Source organism: Diabrotica undecimpunctata, chromosome 2 (assembly GCF_040954645.1).
Source record: "Diabrotica undecimpunctata isolate CICGRU chromosome 2, icDiaUnde3, whole genome shotgun sequence".
NCBI classification, from domain to species: domain Eukaryota; kingdom Metazoa; phylum Arthropoda; class Insecta; order Coleoptera; family Chrysomelidae; genus Diabrotica; species Diabrotica undecimpunctata.
The window spans coordinates 155,835,872-155,862,724 of record NC_092804.1 but is presented as its reverse complement, the minus strand read 5'-3'; the positions used below and the strand labels follow the sequence as shown (position 1 = coordinate 155,862,724).

At 31.5% G+C, this 26,853-nt stretch overlaps 1 protein-coding gene across 1 annotated transcript in view; it reads left to right on the top strand.

Moving 5' to 3' along the window:
* Positions 1-3,336: 3,336 nt before the first annotated feature.
* Positions 3,337-26,853, top strand: part of LOC140435103 (pancreatic lipase-related protein 3-like) — a 39,845-nt gene continuing 16,328 nt past the window's right edge. The window contains exons 1-3 of the mRNA XM_072523810.1: positions 3,337-3,432; positions 15,642-15,753; positions 21,040-21,188. Of these exons, the coding sequence (XP_072379911.1) occupies positions 3,381-3,432; positions 15,642-15,753; positions 21,040-21,188 (313 nt within the window). The 5' untranslated portion in view covers positions 3,337-3,380. The remainder of the gene's footprint in view (positions 3,433-15,641; positions 15,754-21,039; positions 21,189-26,853) is intronic.

Here is a 26,853-nt window from a genome sequence, read left to right as displayed (position 1 = left end):
CAAAAAACGAAGAAAACTCGAATCGAAAATTCGAAAAAACAAAGTCTTGTCTCTAAAAACCGTTCAATCTTCCGTTAAAGTAAACGTAGATATTATAGCAATCGATCCGTTATTGCTATTTCAACGAATATCTCTAACGATGGACAGTAAAAAAGATACGGAGACTTATTTACAATACGAACTTGCACCTTTTCCATTGTCACTTTTTACCGAAAATGGTCGCATTCTGATGGCATTGTGCATGTCGTCGACGGTGGATTTTTACTGCACAAAGTAATTTAGCAGAAAAATGAAACGGTGGAAGAGATCATGAATGTATATTTGCGCAATGTCGAAAAACATTATGCAGCAGGCAGCCATTATGTTTTTGACGGCTATCCCGAAATTGAAAAATCAGTAACTGTGACACCAACACCAGCAGCTCATTCAACTAAAAAAGGAGAACGTAGTCGTAGAGAAACTTCAGACAATATTCCAGAGTTTCATTATCCTAACCATACTAAAATACCATTTTTACAGGAAAAATTTTTATCAAACGAGAAAAACAAAAACAAAATAATCAAAACATTAATGGAAATATTACAGTCACAAGAATTTTTCTGTAAACAAGCAGAAGAATATGCTGATGCTGATATAATTAAGACTTCGATAGAAATTGCCAGAGATAGAAATAAAACTATCATTGTTGTGGGTCAAGATATTGATCTTTTGGTCCTTTTGATTCAATTAAATGAAAATAATAATAACATTTATTTTCTTAAACCAGGTTCTGGAACTGTAAAAGATCAATTTTTCACGTCGGATAGTTTCAAATATGAATCTTGCAAAAATATCATTGCATTTCTGCATTGTTTTTCAGGTTGCGATACAACATCTGGATTTGTCGGGAAAGGAAAAAACTATCGTAAAGTCATTATTAGGCATTATGCCCAAATTTACAGAAAAGGAATTGATCCCGGAAATACTGCTCAAAACTATTTGCTGCAGCTGTGAAACTGGATGTAACAATTTAAAATGTGGTTGCCGAAAACATGGTTTGAAATGCACAAATTTATGTTCAAGTTGTCACGGCTCAGAAAAATGCTCTAATTTGGAGGAAAAAGCCTACAAAGAAATTAATGATAATGATTCTGATGAAATTGTGGATGAGGAAGTAACGTAGACAGGAAACAATATTGGAGATGAAGACGGTGATGGTCTTGAAGATTTCGAAGATCTTCTAGAATCAGAAGGCGACGAAGGAATGCCATCAAAGAGGCAAAAATTAATGCCCTAAATAATATTATGATAAATATATACATCATCAATATATATATTGTAAGATTGTCCATGACAAAAATGTAATTAAACATTATTAAATCAGCTTTTTAATTGTAAAAAAAATCGTATAACAGTCACATTTTTTTGATGAAATTCGCTTTAAATCCTATCTTGAATATTTTTAACAGCTATCTTCACATGTCTTTTTGCAATCTTAATGTTTTGTGGATTTATAATTTTTTTGTTTATCAATGTATCATGAAATCTTAAGCTACATGACTAATTACAGTATTAATTATAAGAAATATCTCAAAATTGTACATAATGATGAAAAACATTTTTTTCGATTTGAGTTTTTTTTGTTTTTTGCGTTTTTTGAAAACATTTGCCAAAGTAATGTATATTTTTTTTACACTATCGGAAATTAGAGATTTCAACAAACAAAAAGCTCACCGACTTTTTTAAAAAAGCTGATATTTTGACGCGTGAATTTTCGATTGAAAATTAGGGTGCTTTTTCGATATTAAATCAATATTAGGTAAAAAAATAAATTTTTTAATTCCAAAAAATTACAGTGTGTTTGGTACATACTAAGGCAAGTTTTCACCAAATTTCGTAAAAAAAAAAAATTGTAAAAGATAAAAATAAAAAACCAAAAACTTAGTTTTTTGAATTTTCCACAAAAATTTTGAGGTTATGTGAAAAAAGTGTAAACACAAAAGTTGTAGATCTTTTTGGTACCTTCAACTTTGCCATTTAAATTTTTTCCATAGCACTTGTAGTTTCGCCGAAAATCGCGATAAACCGATTTTTACCCTTAAAACGCCCCCTCCCAGTTCCCGACCTCGGATGGAGTTCTTCCATTTTTAGCATATTCTCTTCCTTTTCCCATAGGTTAGATTCTACTATAATTTTTTTTGGTTTCAAAAATTATCGACCCTGGTCTATATTTTTGAATTTCTCGATATAATTGTGGATTTAAGGAGGAGATTGAGACCAAAATAGCATCTGTTGGCCGTGCAAATTCTGCGGTTTATCTTTGCGGTAGTATTATTTTCGTAGGATTTGTGGTTGCGTACTTATTTTCATACACTTCGTTTTGTTGGTGTTTATTATTAAACAAATTTTTGTAGCTGATTCTTTTAATGCTACATACGCCTCTCTTACAGCGTTTTTCGTTCTCCCAACAGTATTGATATCATCAGCATAGGCAAGGATTTGCACTGATTTATTATAATATTGAACCAATGGTTGTAATTTGTGACATACGTATTACTTTTTCCAGAGCCAGATTAAACAGTATACAGGAGATTGGGTCTACCTGACGCAGCTCGTTATTTGTTTTAAAAGGTTCAGACAGTTCCCCCTGAATTCGTACTCTACATTCAACTTTTTTAAGAGTTAGTTTTGTTAAATTTACCAGTTAATTTGGTATTCCTAGCTCTTTTATTGCTTTGGACATTTCCCTTGTATAGTTTTTCTATAGTTCTATAGTTCTATTTCCAGATATACAGTTATACCAATGACAAAAATCAAAAAGATCAATGTGTACCTGATATTACTCTGAAAGCATCAAAAACATAACAAAAACCCTGCGGCGTGAGTTAATTTTAAATGTTTTCAGTATAAATAAGAGCTAATAAATATATTCGCCCAAATAATTAAGTAGTTCTTTTAGTATATAAGAGATATAAAAAATATTCGCTCCAATTATTTAGTATTTCCTTTTTGTCTTTCAATATTTCGCCTTTTTATATGATAGACCGTTTTGTTGTCAGTGAGCCTATTTCTTAATTAGCTGTTAAACTATTATACTGCACAACCTGTAAACTCAATTAAGAATTATAATTCATCTCTTTATTAATAAAAAAAAAATAATTATAGTAACCCCGTTCTAATAAATCGATTTGGTGTCATGAATATGATCGAGAAATCCTTGCGCTCTTTGTTATCTGCACATTTTTTTCAAAACCGCTAAACTTATGAAACTTTAGTTCTGCATCACGAAAGTGGATAGAAAAGACAGACTCTGCCCCTGCTACCATTCAAATCTCAACATTAAATTGGGTGTAACATGTCTACTTTTTAAAGTTAGCGAGACCAGTCGGTAGTGTTAAATCATGGGTGTTTTTTCACATCTCACTTTTGTGTGTTTAATTGGATCTTTACCGGGTACGTTCCTCAGTGTATTATGTAACCGATCAAGTATAGTAATATTTTTTCAATCAAATCAAGTGAAAGTGGTTCAGGAGGGTCGTGCGAGTATTGTGTAGAGAATTTATAAGATATTTTAAGAATTTTTTATCATTTTGAATTTGAATTATTAATTTTTCTGGTTGGGAGATTTTTTAAAATATATTCGAAATTAAATTAACACTTATTACAGAAGTCACGATTTTATATTACTTGTATAAATTTTAAATAATTAGAATATTGCCATCTAAAATAAATTTCTGTGTCTAAAAACTAAGTAGAATAGAAAAAAATAGATCAATATGACTAATAATCATTTTTTTTTTAAATTGATATATCTTCTCAACATTCGTATTTTGTTGTTCATCCGATATTTTGTTTCCTGTTGGTTTGCAAATCGTTTTAGTATATATTTTTCTTTACTTTTGTTCAAATTTTTATAATACTTATAAGAGTTTTTTTGTTTGTTTTGGTCCAATGATAATACTTTACTTCTGGTAATTCGTCTTATATATTTACTTATAATTATTTATAGGTTTGATTTTACGATATTAGTGTTAATATTCTGAGAAAGTTTATGTCTATGTTCAACAGCCTCTATTATGTTCATCGATTGAATCAATATGATCTTTTAAGCAGCGGATATCCCAGATACTGTTAAAACTTTCCATGGTTGCAGATTTTATAATTAAATAAAATGATACTTTTTGCGTGCTTTGAGAATATTTCCGTTATATATTTGTAGTTTCATAATATTAATCTTCTTTTTCTTTTTGTACCCTGTCCGATTATCCAACGTTGGTGATTATATTGGTAATAATAACTTTGTTTACGGCAACTCAAAACCGATTAACGGATGTCTCATGACACCACTCTCGGAGATTTCGGAGCCTTGGAGTTCTTCTTCGGCCTCGGCCCCTTCTTCCGGCGATCTTGCCATGTATTATGAGATTGTTCGGCAGCTATTTTCTTGTGGCATTTTTAAGTTATTACTATTTTAATGGGAATAAGCCACAATTGAAGGTTAAAATAAGTTTATTGACGTTTCAATCTCCACTTCGGAAACCGTTCTCAAAATACAAACTAATAAATGAAACAAATTTTGTTTTTGTTACTTGGTGAAAAATTCTTCTAATAATTTTATTTTATCTGACTCATATATATATATATATATATATATATATATATATATATATATATATATATATATATATATATATATATTGACAACTCATTAAATATTATACTACCGTTTTCAAATAAAAATGACACATTTATAAAAAATACACAACATTTTTTAAATAAATGATCAAATATTGAATTTAATTCAATTAATAATTTGATAAGTTTTGACCTAAATTTATATAAATATAATGATTTATAAGAATGAATATAATCAAGACAAAATTAGAGAGTGATGATACATTGGCATAGAATAAGACTAACTATATCAGCTATAATGAAGTTATTGACATTATGTACTGATAATACATATTTTCAACTAAATAATGAATTCTATAAACACAATTTTGGTCTAGCATTGGGCTCTGGTTTATCTCCATTATTAGCCGATATATTTATGGAAGATTTTGAAACAAATATTTTGAAACAAAACCACAGTATGGTGGAGATATGTAGATGATGTATTCTCAATATGGCCTCATGGATAAAAGTTGTTGGACACATTCCTGAATGAAATAAACGATAAAGAAGAGACAATAACATTTATCATGAAAAAGGAATATAATAACACACTACCTTTCCTGGATATTTTAATCTCTAAGAACGATACTGGATATGAGACTCAGGTGTATAGAAAACTAATACACACCAACAGATATTTAAATTACAAATCAAATCACAAATATCAATATTAAAAAGGGAATCAATAAACCCTTATACCTACGATTGAGCGAAAATTGCTTGTTCTAACGAAAATTCATTCTTAGAAGAAAAACATTTGTTAACATCTATTTTATTAAAAAATGATTATCCTTTATCGTTTATAAATAGGGAATTTTCAACAATATAACAGAACAACTTAGAACGAGACCCTATAGCATCCATAAGGAATAATACGAGGAAAATAACAATACGATACATAAAAGGATTATCAGAAAAACTTAAAAAGATAGGAAATAAATTCAACACTTCAACAACATTCCAAGCAACAAACACATTGAGATCTTCTTCTTTAGGTGCCGTCTTCTTAGCGAAGGTTGGCGATGACCTCTGCAAAGTCTTCCCTATTTTGGACTTTCCTTATTAAACTTTGAAAGTCTAATTATGTCCAATCTTTGATGTTACGCAGCCAGGTCATTTGTCGTCTATCCGGGCCGCGTCTGCCTTCTATTTTTCCTTCTATAATAAGCTGACATTGAGATCTATTTTATCTAAAACTAAACCTAATAATGAACAAGAAAGGACAAGGAATTGCATTTATGAAATACCTTGTGAATGCGATCAGTTTTATTTAGGTGAAACATCAAGGCCATTAAATGTTAGAATAAGTGAACATCAATCCTATATTAAAAATAGAGAATTTGATAGATCCCAAATATGTAAACACGCATGGGATAATGGACATAGGGTTCAATGGAATGATTCAAATATAGTCCTAAAAGAAACGGATGGTAAAAAGAGGAAAATCAAAGAAGCGGCTCTAATTATGCTAAATGAGACCAATTGTGTCGCAAATTCCTCAGCAGAATGCAGTATGATCTGATTACCCATATTAAAAGAGGAAGTTAATAAAAAGAAAATATCACTATTAGTAAGTCAGTAACATATCGAGGATTCATCATTTATGTTTTTTAAATAATAAACATATAAAATCAGAATTTGGTGTTTATGGAGAGTAAACTAAATGTAACACCAAATACTTACCATATCGAGATAGTATTATGAGGTTTATTTCCTGGTTTTTCCTCATGATTTAGTATGGAATCACTAACAGTCATCATGGCATGTGGTTGTCTTTTTAAAGACGAATTAAATGCTATGATTTTTTCTGACGGATATTCTCAAGTTAAAGTTAATTTCATGTAATCGAATGAACTATCTTACAATAAAGTCGTCCCAGGAACTCAACTCCGCAATATTGGCAATATCATTTTAAAGTCATCTACTTTAAAATGTACAATATATGTCTGAATTGTCAATATAAATGAGTCAGATAAAATTAAATTCTTAGAAGAATTTTTCACCAAGTAACAAAAAACAAAATTTGTTTAATTTATTAATGTTTGTATTTTAAGAACGATTTCCAAGGTGAAGATTGAAACGTCAATAAAATAATTGTGGCTTATTCCCATTAAAATAGTAATTAGGTATTATGAGATGTAGAATTTTAATTGTTTTTGTTATTTCTGTGCTCTTTTTCATTCGATATAAAACTATTTCATTTGTTATTCGATCAATCCAACTTATCCGCAATATTCTTCGGTAAATCCATATCTCAAAGGCCTTAAGTTTTTCATTAGTGTTGCTGTAAGAATCCAGCTCTCCATGCCATACAGCAATGTGGAGAATATGTATCAGTGTATTAATCTGATTTTAAGGTTTAATTTAATATCTGTATTAATCAGAATTTTCTTTAGTTTATAGACGGCAGCTCTGGCTTTTCCAATGCAAATTCTTATTTCTTTGCTTACATCCCAGTTATCGTTAACATTGGCGCCTAAATAGGTGATATTGTGGATTCTTTCTAACTCTATTCCATACACTCTGATGTTCATTGGTTATAACTCTGTTTTGCCGACAACCGTTTTGTCTTATTCACTTGGTCTTGGTCACTAATTCCCACCTGTTTCAAGACACCTATCAGTTTGTCTTAGGTGACCCAATCAAATGCCTTTTCGAAGTCGATAAAACACATATATACAGGTTGTTCTATATCCCTACATCTTTGAACCAGGACCTGCAAACTGAATAAAGCTTCTATGGTTTCAAGGTTGTTTCTGAAAGCAAACTGTTTCGCTTAGTTGTATTTCTATTTTGTTGTAAATTCTCAAGTGCAATATTCTTAAGAAAATTTTCAGCTCATTAGACTAATAATGAGGTGATCGCTACATTGTTTAGCGTTAATTTTTTTCGGTATCATTACAAATGTTAACAGTAACCAGTCTCTTGGTATATGCTCTGTTTCGTATATTTTATTGAAGAGATTCAAAAGAGAATGTTTGCTTTTATCGTCGAATAGTTTGATTATTGCGCTGGGAATTTCATCTGGACCGGTTGCTTTATTATTCTTTGATAGTTGTATGGCTCTTTCATTGATTTTTCCGTTCTCCCCCCTCATACGAAGGTGCCATAAAGAGGCTATCCGGGGAGCAAAAGTGGTAAAATTTTTTGCATAATTTTTGGGGTTAATTTGCAAAATTAACATTTTCTGTAAAATTCAGCTTGTGCAGCTGAGGACTGCGAATTTATAGTGTCAGACAAGATCAAAATTCCTACCTCTCATTATTAATAGCTCAAATAAACTTAAATATCTAATTTATGGAGTACCGAAAGTTCATAAAGCGAATACAACACTTACACCTTTTGTAGTACCATGAATTCTCCTTGTAGTGAACTGTCAAAAAATTTTATTAAATATACAACCATCTGCAAATACAAATGACACATTTATAAAAAATATACAGCATTTATTAAATAAATTATCGAATATTAAGTTAAATTAAAATAGTATTTTGGCAAGTTTCGACATAAATAGTTTATTTGCAAATGCGCCACTAGAAAAAATTTTAAAAATAATTTAAACAAAATTAGAGAATGATGATACAGTGGCAACAAGAACAAGACTAAATATATCAGCTATAATGGATTTATTGACATTATGTATTGAAAATACATAATTTCATCTTCATTATTAGCCGATATATTTATGACAGATTTTAAACAAATAATATTTCTCAACAAAATTTAAAACCCACAATATGGTGGAGATAAATGTAGATGATGTATTCTCAATATGGCCTCATGGATCAGAGGTGTTGGATACATTCCTGAATGGTATAAACGACAAAGAAGCGACAATAAAATTTACCATGGAAAAGGAATGTTATGACACATTACCTTTCCTGGTAATCTAAACTGCAAATTAAATCACAACATCAATATTAAAAAGGGAATCATTAAATCCTTAAACGATAGAGCAAAATTCCGTTTTCTAACGAAAATTGGTTCATATAGGAGAAACCTTTGTTAACATCTGTTTTATTAAAAAAATGATTATTTCTTGTTGTTTATAAACAAGGATTTTTTTAAGAATAGACCGAATGGAACAGAACAACTTAAAACGGAATCTTACAACATTCACAAAGAATAATACGAGGAAAATAACAATATCATACATAAAAGGATTATAGGAAAAGCTTAAAACGTTAGGAAATAAACATTTCAACAAAATTCAAAACAACAACCACATTGAGATTTATTTTATCTAAAACTAAACCTAATAATGAACAAGAAAGAACAAAGAATTGCATTTATAAAATACCTGGTGAATGCAATCATTTTTATTTAGGTGAAACATCAAGATCATTAAATCTTAGAATAAGTGAACATCAGTCTTATATTAAAAATAGAGAATTTGATAGATCTCAATTATTTAAACATGCATGGGAAAATGAACATAGGGTTCAATTATGCTAATTATTATGCTAAATGAGACCAATTGCACCGGAAATTCCTCGGCGGAGTGCAGTAGGATCTGGTTACCCATATTCAAAGAGGAAATTAATAAAAAGAAAATACCACTATTATTACGTCAATAACAATAATTATTTTGGGTTTTAAATAACATACGTACATATAAAATCAGAGTTTGGTGTTTATTGAGAGTAAACTAAATATAAGACCAAATACTTGCCATGTCAGGATAGTATCATGAGGTTTTTTCTGTTTTTTTCCTCATGATTTACCTACTATGTCATTACTATCGGGAGAATAATATTATCTTCTTTGCAAGTGGTTGTCTTTTTAAAGACGGATCTCACATGCTATAATTTTGTCTGACGGTTATTCTCAAGTTAAAGTTGATTTCATGTAATCGAATGAACTATGTTACAATAAAGTCGTCCTAGGAACGCAACTCAACAATATTTGCAATATCATTTTAAAGTCGTCTGAATTGTCAATACGAATGAGTCAGATAAAATTAAATTATTAGAAGAGTTTTTTACCAAGTAACAAAAAACAAAATTTGTTTAATTTATTGACGTTTGTATTTTTAGTACGATTTCCGAAGTGGAAATCGAAACGTCAAAAATAAACTTATATTGCGGCTTATTTCCAATGAAAATAGTAGGTAATTACAATAAACTTACTGTTGCAGACTTCTTTCATTAAAAAAAAATAATAATAATCATGAATAATAGAAGCGTATATTCATTAATTTTTATTAAAAACTTTCCATTTGTAAATACAAAGCTATAGCATTGTAGACTATCAATTTCAAAAATCAACATTTAAACCTTTGTTTTAATTGACGCAGTTTTATTTTGTTAATAAACTGTGAAATGTAAATAATTGCTTGGTATAATTATTTTGCCTATAAGCTGGCATCCAAAAGTTCTTCTTTTAAATTTTGTTGACAATACGGTTCTTTCATGTAAATAACATTTTATCAAAAAATAATGACACTGCAGGTAATTTTATAAAACTAATCAATGCCTTTAGTCGCTTACTTATATATTTATCATTTTTAACAGTCAAAGTCCAGTCCAGTCGTCGAAGATTTGATCCCTAAAAACTACTGAATTTTGCTGAAAATATCAACTTTAGGACCCCAAAAATATGCAAACAAATTTGTCACTCCTATCCCTGGACTTCCCCCTAAAACATCGATTTACTAAGAATCTGTACCTCGTAGAAAAAATATTTCAAACAAGAAATAAGTTGAGATAATTTTAAATTAAAATGTTTATTAGCACTTTTCGTGTAGACTTAACCGTTCTCTCAAAAATGACGCTTGAAGCGACCGGTAATTTTAAAGGTGAGTTGCGCGTGCGAAATCAATTTTAAATAAAATTTGTATCAACTCGACGGTAAAAATTCGATATCTTTTGATCAGAGTATCTTATCGACAAAAATTAAAATGCTTTTTAAAGGTGAAGGGTGCAGCTTTCGTCTGAAATTTGCATTTTGTCGCAAATAAAGTCATCATCATCATCATCAGTGGCATTACAGCTCGTTATGAGCCAAAGACTTCTTCAGAATAATCTTCCATTCGCCCCTGTCTCTGGCAACTCTTCTCCATGCTTTAACTCCGATGGATTTTAGATCATCCTCTATGTTATCTTGATACCTAAGTTTTGGTCTTCCTCTGGCTCGTCCTCCCACTGGTCCTCTTCGGTCGAAAATTTTTCTGATCGTTGCATCTTCATCTCGCCTAATTACATGTCCTACCCATCGAAGGCGTGCTAATTTAATATATTTTACAACGTCAGATTCCCCAAAATTTCTATATAACTCAAAGTTGTAGCGCCTACGCCACAAACCTTGTTCTTGGATTCCTCCATATATTTTTCTTAGAATTTTTCTCTCGAAACGTTTAAGCAATTCTTGGTCGTTCTGTGTAAGTGACCACGATTTAGACCTGTATGTTAACACTGGCCTTATTAGTGTTTTATATATGGTAACTTTAATTTTTCTGGGTAGTGTTGGGGCCATATGTTTCCTCAAGCCATAATAGCACTTATTGGCAAGCACTATTCTGCTTTTAATTTCTTCGCTGACATTGTTGTCTTTGGTCAGCAGCGAGCCCAGGTAGACGAAGGTGTCCACACCTTCCAGTTCCAGATCATCAATTAATAGTCTAGGTATCTGGTTGCCTGATCTAGTACAATACATATACTTGGTTTTCTGTGCGTTTATTTTTAATTCCATTCTAAGTGCAGACGCCCTTAGTGATCGAAATGCTTCAATCAGAGATTCTGTGGACCTAGCAATAATGTCTATGTCATCTGCATATCCGACCACTTGTACAGATTTATTAAAGATGGTGCCATTCGTATTAATATGGCACACTGAATTACTTTTTCTAGTGCAAGGTTAAATAAGAGACCCGACAGTCCATCTCCCTGTCTCAGTCCATTTTTACAATGGAAGGGTCTGGAAAAGTCGTTTTGGATTCTGACTACACTCTCTACGCCTGTGAGTGTAAGTTCCGTTAGTTGAACGCAAATAAAGTCAGTTTCTATAAAGCTGCTAAATAAATAAACGTTGCGCGATTTTTTCCGATTTTTTTATGATTATCATGAGATTAATAAAATTTATCATTTTCATTAATCGGTCCAAATTCCAAATTTGATATTTGAGGTATTTGAAAGATGCCTCAACATGCTAAATTTAAACTTTCACATTACAGGCGATCTCACGTCACGAGAAATGCTTCCACGAATGCTTCCAGTGGCTGGAATTAGTAGCTGAATTTGTGTAGTTTCGAAAAATGTACCTACGTAATCGGAAAGAAAGAGTTTTGAAACGTTTTAGATTGTTTTTTTCGTAGACCTTTTTTTACAGGTAGCTACGAAATTGTTTTTTTTTTTCGGTATGAGTATTCTATCGAACCACTTCCAAAGAGGTTTATCAAACATTCCCAAAGCTTCTATGTACTCTATTAAACTTTATGAGCTATGATAGGATATTCTCAGGTCTCGCAGATTTTGTGTTTTTTAGATTGTTGCAAATTTGGTTAACCTATTTTCCGTGAAGTTTTTATGAGATACATTGTTTTATTATATTAACATTTTTCTTATCATTTACAAATTCTGACGTTTTCTAAGAGTAACAGAGATAACTATTGATTTCTTTTTCTCCTCTAATTTTTCAAAAGAACTTTTAGTTATCTCTAATTTTCAATCATATTTTCGGCATCTATGAATATTTGTGCAATTGCAGTTTCGTTTATTCCGTTTGTTCAACCTCATGTTCTTGTTGATAAGACTTACTAAAGTATGGTTTGATCGCTTTTTGAAATATTTTTCATTGGGCTACTTTGTTTTTATATTGTTGGTATCCTTTCCACGTAGTTATATATAGTTGTTATTAAAACGAAATGATTGTTATTTTATATTTTTAGACAAATATGACCTTGCTGCATACTTTAGCACTCCGATATGCGTAAGAGTGTTATTTGTGCTTGAGGCGTAATACACTTTTTGAAAAAGTATGGCAAACCCATACGTTACACGATAATAATCTGCGGACTACAAGTATACAGACATAATTATAATACCTAACAATTATTTTAATAACCAATAAAACCGAAAGGTTAACAAACTTGATTATATAGTTTGATTTTGTACTACATAAACATAAGTCCTTAATTATATAAATTTCAATTTCTTTTAGATTTGCAATACTAGTCAAAGAAATAGTTAAATGTGTCATAGTTAAGTTGTTACTTGTAACATATTCATTAATATAAAATAATATAATTACATTATATTATCATTAACAGACTAATATGATTATAGTAACTAACTCTGATATCATGGGAAGGAAAAATGGGTCGACTACTTTCTATCCCTATTTGCTAAAGGTAACGACAATGAATCACCAACACCAGAGGTGACGACAAACGAAGAAATAAATATTGAGGAGGAAGAGGTAAAGGAAGCATTAAGGAAATTAAAAAATAAAAAATCACCATGGTATAGAGGCCTGGACGCTAACAGAGACGCTTACGAGAAAACTAGAAGCATTCGAAATGTGGGTATACCAACGCATTCTTCGTATATCCTAGACCCAACACGTCACCAACATAGACGTACTCCAAAGAATCGGAAAGGAGAAAGAAATCGTGAGCACAATCAAACAAAGAAAGCTTGAATATCTAGGCCACATATTGAGACACGATAAGTACCGTCTACTGCAATTGATTGTCCAGGGGAAAGTAGACAGTAAGCGAGGGCCAGGCAGGAGAAGATATTCGTGGCTCCAAAATCTGCGGAATTGGTTCGGTCTCACATCGGTCGAACTATTTAGAAGCGCCGCAAACAAGATCAGAATTGCCATGTTGATAGCCAACGTTCGCGATGGACAGGGCACTTGAAGAAGAAGAAGAAAATCACCAGGAGAGGACAGAATACCGAACGAACTACTAAGAGAAAGGAGGACCAGATCTGACCAAACAACTAATAAAATTAATTAAAAAAATAGAACAAAACAGAATTCCTCAAGAATGGAGATCAAGCATCCTAATACCTCTCTTCAAAAGGGAGACAAATCGGACCCGGAAAATTACAGAGGAATTAATTTATTAAACATAACACTAAAATTAACAACCAAAGTGATAACAAATAAACTAAATGAAATCACAAGCAGAAGAACAACAAGGTTTTAGGACGAAAAGATCATGCACCGACGCTATATTTATAATGAGGCAAGTGCAAGAGAAATCATTATAATACAACAAACCGGCATATCTATGTTTTATGGACCTTAAGAAGGCATTTGACCGGGTCAAATTAAAGAACATTATCCATTTATTGTACACAAGATAGATAGCTCTAGGAATAATCAAAACGATCGAAAATATCTACCAAAACAACACAATAAAAGTAAAAGTAGAAGAAGAACTAACCGACGACCTTATTGAAGCTGGCAATGGGATCAAATAGGAAGATTGCCTGAGTCCTCTATTGTTCAACCTGATTATGGATGAAATAATAAAAAAGTAAGAACTAAAAAAGGAACCAAATGGGAGAAAAACAACTTAAAATAATCCGCTATGCGGACGACGCAATACTACTCCCTCAAAGTGAAGATGATTTACAACGTATGTTGCACCAATTTAATATAACCGCCAAAAAAATTAACGTGGCAATTTCCCCAAAAAAAGACAAAATGCATACAACAGCAAATTTACTAAGATGTAAATTGGAGCTAGAAGGTCAGATAATAGAACAAGTGATGGAGTTTAAATACTAGGCATCACATTATCTTGCTACGGAAAGCTCGAAACTTAACTAGAAGATCAAGTGAATAGAGCAAACAGAGCCGCAGGCTGCCTGAATAAAACAATAAGGAGAAATAAAAATATCAGAAAAGAAATGAAAGGCAGAATTTACAAAACAGTCATCAGATCAATAATGACATACGCGTAAAAAACATGACCTGATACAGAAATGACAAAAATAATGTTAAACAGCAGAGATATATACACTTAAAAAAATTGATGGTAAGACACTATGGGACAGAGCTAGAAGTACATATATACAACGTAGAAGCAAAGTGGAGAACATCAAGAACTGGATAAGAAATATAAGAGTAGAATGGAACGATCATATAAGACGAATGACAACAAGTAGAGTAGTAAAGACGGCAGCTTACTGGAGGCACATTGAAAACAGACAGAATCATGTCTACATAAAAAGAAGAAGAAGAAGTTGCGTTCCTGGGACGACTTTATTGTAAGATACTTCATTCGATTACATGAAATCTACTTTTACTTGAGAATATCTGTCAGAAAAATCATAACATATGATTCAATGTGTATTCAATTATCAATTTATAAAATCTTAGATAGTCTTATTTATGATCAACTGTTGTATTTTTATTATAAGCAATTGTTGATCGGCAAGCAACATGGATTTAATTTGTAGAAGTCCACTATGAGAAATTTATTGGAATTTGAAGCAAAGGGGATGTCAGGTATATGCCACATACACCGACTTCGGTAAGGTCTCTGACAAAATAAATCACAACGTCTTGCTGGAAAAGATGGGCCTTTTTATTTAACAGTTCCCCATTAATTTTTAACATTTTCTTTAATGATATTGCATCCTATTTCAAAAGTAGTGACATTCTTGTGTTTTTAGATGATTTAAAATTCTTTAGAGAAATTTCTTCTCAAGATGATCAGATTCCATTACCGAATGACTTAAACAATCTTACTGGGTAATTTTTGTAATGGGGTTGATGCCGTAAAAATAAATAAATAAATATATGCTTATTTAATATTCACCAAGCTTCTCAAGTATTACTAATTTTATCGTGAGTGAGTGATTACATGTGCTGTAAACTTTTCTTGTTCTTCGATTTTATAGCCTCACATTTTAGGAGCTAATCTGCTGGCTAATATATTAATTAGCATTTATACATGCCATTAAATAAAGTGATGGATATATAACGATCGATGATTTTATTTATAATTTAAAATTATCTTTAATTTGTAGGTCCTCCGGGAGTTAGTATAGAAGATGCTTATGTTCAGTTATTTCCAGTTAACAAACAGAAATGTCATGAGATAAATCCTATAAGAGACATAACATTTTATTTATTTACAAGGTAAAGTATAAATTAGGCTATGTGCATAATTGTGGGCTATTCCCAATTATTACAAATACCAGAAAATAGGATTGAGAATATACTGCAAATTTGTTATATTTATGTATGATTTTTTTAATGAAAACTAATTTTCTGGCAACAACGGTATTCGTTTGGCGAGAGTATATATCATTCATAGGACATATTTTCCTTGATTTGAATGTTGGTTAGTACATTTTGTTAAAAAGAGTCATTCAGTACAAAGTTTAGGTTAGTTTAGAATAAAAACATAGTTAATTTTTGGTAAAAAATATGCTTTATTAATGTTAAATTACAAAAAAATAATAACATAAATTACAGTATTAAAAAAAAGGTCAATATGTTCTTCCAGATATTGTATAATATACTATTTATCTTTCATTGACACAGAAAATAGCATCACCCTTGATAGGGTCGCATCACCAGAACTTGCAAGCTTTTCGTAGGGTGAAGGGTATATAATATAGGAGGAACTAAAGAAAGTAACTGAAGCAGGTCTTACTTTTTCAAATCACTAATCAAATTATAACTTGAGTAAAGTAGTTCTAATTCAGACATTCATACTCAAGTCTTCTTCTTCTTGTACAGTAGCGCACCTAGAATTTGCCTCTGGGGGGGGTTTTGGTTGGTCACCAAATTTTTTTTTATGGTGTTACCTCCATTTTGAGTCCTTAAAATGTGTAAGTAACAGTGTCGGAATAGGGTCCTGGGGGGGGGTTTAACCCCCAACCCCCCCTCGGTGCGCCACTGTTCTTGTAGTGCCTATCCGTTTCGGATGTTGGCGACCATCATGGCAATCTGTATTTTGCAAACTGCTGCTCTGAAAAGATTTGTGGTTGTTGTGTTGAACCACGTACCTACGTAGATTTTTCAGCCAGGAAATCCTTCGTCTTCCTGGTCCTAGTTTTCCTTCTACTTTCCTTATAGAATTAATTGCAGCAACCCATATCTTTCGCTGTTCCTCATGATTATTGTGGTTAACAACTCTTTCTCTTTTTGTATTGTTAATAAAACATCCTGGTTAGTAAAGTGGTCGATATAGGATATCTTTAGGATTCGACGATAAAGCCACATTTCGAAAGCCTCAATTTTCTTACAGGTAGCTTCTATGAGATTCCTCGAGTCAACTCCGTACAACAGTATAAGAAAGATATAATATCGTAGTAACCTGCTCTACCGCCACCAAAAGGAGACGTTTCCGCTTTCTATTATAAATCTAAGCTATCAACATATCATTTCCCTATATTTGAACTTCAGAAAAAGGACTGGAAAATATGTACAGCTATGTTTGGCATGAAGGAGAAGGCAGTAAAAGTGCCATAGAAATTGGTTCGTGCCTGCTGATGTATTTGGAACAAATATCTATAAAAACCGATTCTGACGATTTAAAATTCATATCTTACTCAGACAATTGTGGTGGCAAAGGAAAAAGCAAGTACCTTATTTCAATGTATCAGTACGCTGTAAATCATTTTAAAATTTCTTCTATAACTCATCGCTATTTAGTTGTCCGTCATACTCAAAATGAGGGTGACAGCTGCCATTCTTTAATAGAAAGAAATATCACTAAAGCTTTAAAAGGAGGGCCTATTTATCTACTGACTTATTACACTATGCTAATTCAAACTGCTTGTTACAAACAAGCATTCGAAGTACAAAAATTATGTCATAATGTTTTTTTTTACCTGAAAAAGTTAAATACTAAAACAGCAACAATTTTCAATGAATATTCCCAAGGAAATACTTTTTATTTCAACGATATTTGTGAAATTCATGTAAAAAAAGCTCTGGTACTCACTACTATTTTAAAACTTCATTTGCATAAGAGGAGTACAGATTAGTTGATACCACCAAGAAAAAAACAAGAAAATGTTTAGAAACCATTGATATTATAGAACTAGAAAAGGGCAGCCTGTCAATAACTGAAAAGAAGAAAAAAGACCTTACTAGCCTTTGTGAAGACGAGAGTGTTCCACCAATTCATGCTAATTTATACCGACATATAAAGTATATAAACTATTGTAAATCATAACTTTTCCTATTATTATTACTAAATACTTTTTTATTTCGTTCTTTTTATAGTTGTTAATAAACACATTTTCCCATTCAAGTAACTTGTAGTATTCTTTATTGAACCATTATTTCAGTTGATAGGAATAACAAACAAAAATGCCAGTTTTGTCTTTGCCAGTTTGTCTTGAAAGAGAAAATGTTGATGTGCAATAGTGGCACAACTCAAAATAAGGGTTGAATTTAAAAGTCTATGTTACAATTCATTGAAGACTACCTAACGATCTCTCAAATATACCAAAATTTATTTTTTTTTCAAGAATCCCAATATATGTAGTACAACAAATAAAACAAAATTATTGGCACACAAACTTTAAACCCCTGTTTTGAAAAATTACCAGTTTTTGTGTTGTGCCACTATTGCATACAGCCGACGATGTAAACATATATTATATAGAACTATAATATCAGTAGACCTAACTGGCCAGTGAAGAACGGTGACCATAGAGTCATGAAGAAAACACATGAGGAATTCTACAAAAATTCGCACCTTAACTGGAGCCAAATATGGTGATATTGCAATTTGATGCCCGTACCCCGCAGTAACAATTTTTTTCTGTAGGTTGATACCAAAAAACATGTTTTCAGGTGCGAGCCTCAAAAAAAAAGGCAAATTTAAGTTTTTTCCAACAAAAAACTGATTTGTTCTTCTAGCGATCTGCCTCGAAAAACGAGTGAAAGAGACTTCTATACTTAGAGCACACGTACATATCAGGTACCAATCGCCTCATCTTGGTCTCCAGAAGGAACTCTGACCCTGTGAAGAGCCAAGAAACACTTGCTCAAAGCGTGGCAAGCGGTTATTCAGTCACTAAAATCGACGTTTTTTTTCATTTTTTCGCGACTTTACCCGAAAATAGATTAAAAGATACCTCTATAGTAGGAGCATACATATATATTAGGTACCAATCGCTTCGTCTTGGCCCCCAGAATAAACTCTGACCCTTTAAAGAACCAAAAAACTAAAGCTAAAAGCGTGGCAAACGGTTATTCAGTCCCTAAAATCGACGTTTTTTTTAATTTTTTCGCGATTTTACCCGAAAATAGATTAAAAGATACCTCTATAGTTGGAGCACACGTACATATCAGGTACCAATCGCTTTGTCTTGGTCCCCAGAAGGAACTCTGACCCTTTGAAGAGCCAAGAAATACCTGCTCAAAGCGTGGCAAGCGGTTATTCAGTCACTAAAATCGACGTTTTTTTTCATTTTTTCGCGATTTTATCCGAAAATAGATTAAAAGAGATCTGTATAGTTGGAGCACACGTACATATCAGGTACCAATCGCTTCGTCTTGGTCCCCAGAAGGAACTCTGGCCCTTTGAAGAACCAAGAAACACCTGCTCAAAGCGTGGCAAATATATAGATATAATATATAAAGTTTGTTATAAAAAAAAAGAAGAAAAAAAATTGAATCGTATTTTCTTACTTAAAACACGATAAATTAATATGTGAAGGTTTTCAGCTATATTACAATTTACTATCTATAATTTGATGACGGATCAGGCTACATACTGAGGATCAAGTCACCAGCTTCCGATAGGTAGATGAACCTCACTTACGGAAGTCATTTTAACTTGATTTTCCGGTAAAATCGCGAAAAAATGAAAAAAACGTCGATTTTAGGGACTGAATAACCGCTTGCCATGCTTTAAACAGGTGTTTCTTGGTTCTTCAAAGGGTCAGAATTCATTCTGGGGATCAAGACGAAGCGATTGGTACCTAATATGTATGTGTGCTCCAACTATAGAGGTATCTTTTAATCTATTTTCGGATAAAATCGCGAAAAAATGAAAAAAACGTCGATTTTAGTGACTGAATAACCGCTTGCCACGCTTTGAGCAGGTGTTTCTTGGTTCTTCAAAGGGTCAGAGTTCCTTCTGGAGACCAAGACGAAGCGATTGGTATCTTATATGTACGTGTGCTCCAAGTATAGAAGTCTCTTTCACTCGTTTTTCGAGGCAGATCGCTAGAAGAATGAAATAGCTTTAGCGAACAAATCAGTTTTTTGTTGGAAAAAACTTAAATTTGCCCTTTTTTTTTGAGGCTCGCACCTGAAAACATGTTTTTTGGTATCAACCTACAGAAAAAAATTGTTACTGTGGGGTACGGGCAGCAAATTGCAATATCACCATATTTGGCTCCAGTTAAGGTGCGAATTTTTGTAGAATTCCTCATATAGCGATGACTGCTGTTGACGTTGTCCCGTTGATAAGCTAATCTTTTAGAACTTCGTAAAATAAGTTGGAGCTAGCCTTATTATTATTTTTAATGTTTTGGGAATCCCAATAAAATATAAGGGAAATTAAATGGAATTTAATGAAATTTCTTAAGGAGTTAATTTGATTTTTCTTATTTAAGTAGTCCAACGGTCTCTTTTGTTTGATTTCCCATTTAGAACACCTAGGAATTACGTCACCTAAGAGAATGTTGATGTTCAGATGAGGAATGGAAAATGTTCCTATTCTGGTTGTTACGTATATATATATAGAGATAATAAATTATCTGTTGTTGTATTGTTCTCACAATAACAACCCATAGAAATGGATAACTATCCGGATTCTGTAAAAACTTCGGCTTACCTACTAATACCATTTTTGGCAGTGTACCTGTATACTTATATACAAAGAATTTATATCATGATCAAATATTTATTTTTCCAACAGCCAATAAATATGCTTGTTTCATTTTTTATTCGAGAGGTGAAAGGGTTTGACTTGCTGGTTTGATACTTGTTGTATTTTTGTAGTGTTGTAATTGATCTAGATTGTTGACAGTCATTGAAATATCTGCAATATTTTTTACATGCTTTAGTTATTTACTAGGTGAAGTGATAAGTGGGTTTAGATTATTATCTAATTTAACAGTACATGGGTAATATGTGAAGTTATAAAAATTTTATATTTTCATTAATTTTTAACATGAATTTATAAATTTGATTTTTAATGAACTATTATGTAAATTCAATTAGTATAAATAATGTTGTATTACATACACTGCACTTCTTGTTTGACAGTTCGCAAAAGGATCAAAAATACTAATAATGTAGTTAAATTTTAATCCTAATATTTTCCTATTAATTATTTAACGGGTGTTTTTGCGGAATATATATATATATATATATATATATATATATATATATATATATATATATATATATATATATAAGTAACAACGTAATAAAAACTTTCGTTTTTAGGCACAACCCGTTGCAACCCACCCAGTTACGCATTGGTGATGACGGAGCTCTATCCCAATCGTATTTTAACTTTTCTGAGCCCACAGTTATATTTTTTCACGCATTTTTTGAGTCGTATCAGTCAACTCCTGGTCGATTAATTAGAACTGGTAAGTATATTGACCTTAGGCAATTGAATAATTAAATAATTTAGGACACATAATAATATATAAAGTCATCTTAAGAAATCCCCGAGGTTTTATGAAATTAGCATATTAGCATACAAACATTAGCAATTACAACTATTCTGCTTATCTGTACTATCATTTTCTTCGATAGTACTACTTTTCTAACTGCCGTATCCAGTGGAGATTAGTTACTAATCCGGGGAAAAGTTTACAAGTTTGGCAAGATTTCTAGCTTACACATAACCTCGTCAGCCGTTTAGTTAAAGTTTGTCTACTGTATTAAAAAGTCTTTGTTTAATTATCACTCATATTGGAGGAGATAAATAATTTATTAAGTACCTAAGGCTTTTTAGAATTTGTTTAAAACTCTACAAAAGACTACTATAAAGAAATTATTTTTGATGTTTTCGAAGATTATTTTTATTTTGGTTCAATGATACATTTCATACTGATCAAGTATATCCTAGTCACAGAATAAATAACAATCAGAATGCCCACTCTCAGATGTCGCCTTTGAAGTGTGTGTCATAGACTCGGATTGAGAAATTTGTGACAAGCTACGACAGAACTTTAATTAAAATTTTTAGAGATTAATATTTTATTAAATTTGAAATAATTTAATCTATTCTTTAACTTAAAGTACGAATAAAATAGTGGTTGCCGTAAATAAATTAAACTGAGTTAATTTTTCTATGCACATCAGATAAAATTTCACTGAACAGCACTGGTTCCGTTTAAAACATGGCTGATTCCGTCGGCGCCAACGAGATGCGCGTACTTATCTTGACAAGCAGGGTCGGCATTCTAATTGTTTATTATTCTGTGTCCTAGTTATAGACAATGTCAGTTACCATTCAAGATTAAAGGAAGTACCTAACATTAACTGAAAAAAGAAAAATATCTTGAATTAACCATCCATCCAATGGCACTACAGCCCAAATCGGGCCTTGGCCTCCTCCAACAGGCTTCTCCAATCATCTCGATTTACCGCTGTTCTTTTCCATGAACGCGTTCCCAGGCAGTTCCTGGCATCCTCAACGACTTCGTCTTCCCATCTCTTTTTAGGTCTTCCAACAGGTCTTTTTCCCTGCATTCTTGCATTTAGTAATTTTCTGGGGATTCTATTCTCATGCATGTAGACCACGTGCCCTGCCCACCGTAATCTCTGCCGTTTAGTGTATTGTGCTAGAGTTGGTTCGCTATATTGCTCGTATATTTCTCTATTATATCTAATTCGCCAGTTGTTGTTTTCACTTATTGGGCCCAGTATCCTACGTAATATTTTTCTTTCAAACACATCTAATGCATTAGCAGATTTCTGTGTCACCACCCATGTTTCACAACCATAACTTACTATGGGCCTGATTATTGTTTTATAGACCCGGAGTTTTGTTTTCCGGTGTACGTCTCGCGATTTGAATATCAATTTAAAAAAGAAAATTAGACTGCAAAAATCTATTTAATCTGTTTTAATGCAATTTGTTGAGCTATTTTAATATGCTATAAAGATTTTCTAGTGGTTGAAAAACATTGAATAAGAAAAGGCTTGTTTCCCCCTCTTTTTTCACGTGCCAACGTCTTAAATTAGGTTGTGGCTCGGAGTCATTTAAGAAAAAGTGTAACGCCCGCTCACGTCTGTTACAGTGAGTCGCCGAACGAGAGAGAGGCCCGCCGGACCGGCGAATGCCTTGCGTCTCTCTCCCACTCAAACATGATCGGTCCGCTGCGCGCGGCACTAGAGAATTAGGCGCGTTGAATCGCTAAAGTTGAAAATCGTTGAAAGTATCGTCAGCTGTGTCTGTAGTGAAAATGTGGAGTGCTTAGATTCGTCATTTACAACAACTACAACAATAAAGGTAAATAATTGTACACTAATATTTCATTATAGTAAACTATGATTGATTGATTAATTGTTAGATTGACACAAAAGTTGAGAAACTGAGTTTATAGGTTATGTCATACTATTGACAAATGTTGATAGTGTTAAGTAAATTATTAGTTTAAATCACTCTGCAATCAATCGTAATTCAGTCGATTGAGAAGAAACAGCGCGTATTGCTAGTCAAACATTTAAAATAACAAATTATAACTTCTAACCTATCAAAACAGTGCGACCAAACAAACGAACTAAACCGACCAATCACCACGCGCGGAGTTAGAATTTAACTGTGTTTAGCAAGAATTTCAAATTCCAATTTTAGTAAATGTTTTAATTTTCAACTTTACCATTTACAATTACAAATTTTAATTAATTTCAAATTTATTTAGCAAAAATTTGAACCTTCGATCTGAATAAGTGTTTTGATTTTCAAATTGATTCTTTAAAATTAAAAATATTAAAATATATATAATCAGAAGTGAACGTCACATAACATTATCTGTACTTATTATTATTTAATATGTAGGCAAATACATGTGACCATACTTGGTAGACACAATTGGAAATAGTAATTTTTTATAACTGAAAAAAATAAATATATAAAATACTGGTAGCAAACAATAACTTCAATGATCGATATCTCCGCAACTAATTGATATATCGAAAAAATTTTTAAATAAATTTTGTAGAAAATAATAAGATCAATAATAATATATAAAATAATATATAAAAATATAATATATAAAATATAAATAATATATAAAATACCTAATAAATCGGTAATGCAATTCTTATTTTCATTCAATTCCTTGTTCCTATTGTGCAATTTAATAATATTCATATCAATAAATATTCTACCGAGAAAAAGACGTTGTCACGTAAAATCTTCGCCCGTAAAACCGACTTTACAGGCAACCGATTTTTTTTGCACCCTTTTTTTGTTTCCTTTGATATTTGCTCTATATCTTTTTTGTATTTATTTCTATTTGCAGCAAGCCTAATAAATTAAAAGATTTTTAACCAACCCTTTCTCGTAAGAAAATTCAATTGTTACTATCTTATTTCAGTACCACTTTGCTCCAAAATGAATTGTTTTAAAGTTATAAGCAAGGAAATTAGGAAAAAATCTATATTTTTACTAATTTTTAAATATTTTAATTTTTTTTATTAATATTTCCGACCTATTTGAGAGGAAAGATAAGTCAATTATTATTACTGAAGTTATCATATAACTTTTTCTGCAAAAGTCCGAATGATACCTCTCACAACCAACTCAAAACAGATCTGCCCTGGTCTAGAGGTCAATAACTTGGAAAACACTACGAGATAGAATACCGATTAGGAGATCTCTGTAACATACAAGCCATAGTACGTTGGAGAAGACAGAGAAGACGAGAATAGAATCAGCATGTCACGAGAATGGGCGGAGAGAGGATAGTCCGAATAGCAACAGATTCAAAACCAACAGACAAGAGACCACAAGGAAGACCCTTTAAAAGGTGGCGAGATAGCTGTCAGTCAACATCACAGCTACAAATACAAGCTCAAAATCGGTGAAGAATAGGCCAAGGGGCCTAAGCTACGAAGAAGAAGAATAGAAGAATAAGAGCTCTTGTATAAAAAATGTTTACTTTATTTTAATGAGAAGATGAAAAAATATAGAACAAAATGAAAACAATATATAATCAGAATTGACATTAGTCGACGAAATAAACACGTACTAAATTAGAAACAGGAAAGAAGAAGAAGCCTACGACGCCCCTTGAAAAGACAGAGTGAATTTACAATAATATCATGGAACAAGAAATAAATACCTTAAACCTAGAATGAAGAAGATGAAGATATATATATATATATATATATATATATATATATATATATATATATATATATATATATATATATATATATATATAATACTATTTCGCACAATATGATACCTACTGTTCTTTGAAATTATAATATAAAATCTTTTATTGAAAACAGCATGAAATTCCGTTATTCGTGCAGAAATAAAGTCCAATAGCTAACTGTCTTTGGAAATGTGCTTTCACTGATATTTGTTCCTATAATAACAATAATTTTATATAATTAACAGAAAAAAGTGCAACAATATGAATATATTTCTCTGCTCAACTAATTTAATTCTCACCGTATAAGTTCAAGAAGGACGATTAAGTAGCAATAACATTATGATTATTGTATAACAGTTAATAAAATACGAGATTCATTATCATTCTATTCCACTTTTCAAATGATGATCAGATTCTCTGCATAGGTACATAATGTTTCTATAATTTATTGTTTTCAATATTTATTATTTTTATTACTATTATTTTATCATTAAAATTTCAATGGATCATACTCCTGATATTATTGGCATAGGTACTGTTTAAATTCGTCTCGTTTTTTTTTATTTTAATTATGAATATTGAATACACGTCTTTTCAAGGTTTTACGTTGTTAATTATGATTGACAATCTGATTTTCCATAAACTCAATTTATTATAACTGCGATTAAATATTTCTTCAGCAAAATATTATAGATTAAAAATCTTTAGATTGTATATAAAAATATTCGATTAAAAACATTCATAACTGACCTATTGAATTATTTTCCCATAGAATAACTAAATCATTGAATTTACTTACGAAGTCGAAAAATATTTAAATTAATGTTTTATTCTTTTTTCGTTGCCAGTGATTTTCTTCTTAAAAGACTAGAGATATTCGTTTTCTCGTAGTTTTAGTTGTAATATAACATTCTGTGGAAACTTTTCTACCAAATTCCCATAATGAGTGTTTAAAAAAATATTTTTTAAATGTTATAATAGCTTGTGAGTTTATTTTTTTTAGATCTAGGCATATAAGGGTTAGTAAACATATGCTGAGGATATCCAGTAATACTGGTAATGACAACAAATCTACTATTAACTATTTAAACTACGAGAAAACGAATATATTTAGTCTTTTATTGGATAAAATCACTAGCACTTAAAGAAGAATAAAACAATTTAAATATTTTTGAACTTCATAAATAAATTCAATGAATTATTGAATAATTTTGAAATAACCCCGATAAAAACAACAACAAACTACCTTGAAATACAGTAAAAAATGATTCAAGTTTTATTCAAACAATAACATAACCTTAAAATATGAATGTTCATAGTAAATATCTGAATACTTTCAATTCTTACCTAACAAATTCACGAACAACAAATAATACCAATCGCAAAGAATGAATGTTCATAACCAAAAGTCCTTATTTATTCTGCAAACAATTAAAAAGACCAATATTTCCAACTTCTTATGGGACAAATACACACAAATTAAAAATGTTTGGAAAGGTTTTTAAATACCCCGCCCATTGTGTCAGAGCTTAGGTAGTGTATTGTAGTATACCTTCACTGAATTCGTGAAGATGTGATCAATATTACTGCCTTTACTTTTATACCATTATACTAAAGTCCCTAAAAGAATAAGAAAATACGACCCGAACTATGAGGCACATAAGGCTCATTTCATTTTGCTGTAAAGTGAACTTTAGCCAGCATTATTAGTGAATGTTAGACCACCTGCCCTATTTAGTCGACGAAATGAAACACTGCTCTATCGATTTTCCGTAAATAAAAATGGATTTCAATGCGGTTTTGGGCATTCATTTTAAAATAATTTCTACAAACTTGTGATCATCTCCGATCATGAAGAAATAAAAAACTGGTGCCTGGTAAGGGTGTTATCAACGCTATCATGATTATCACACCG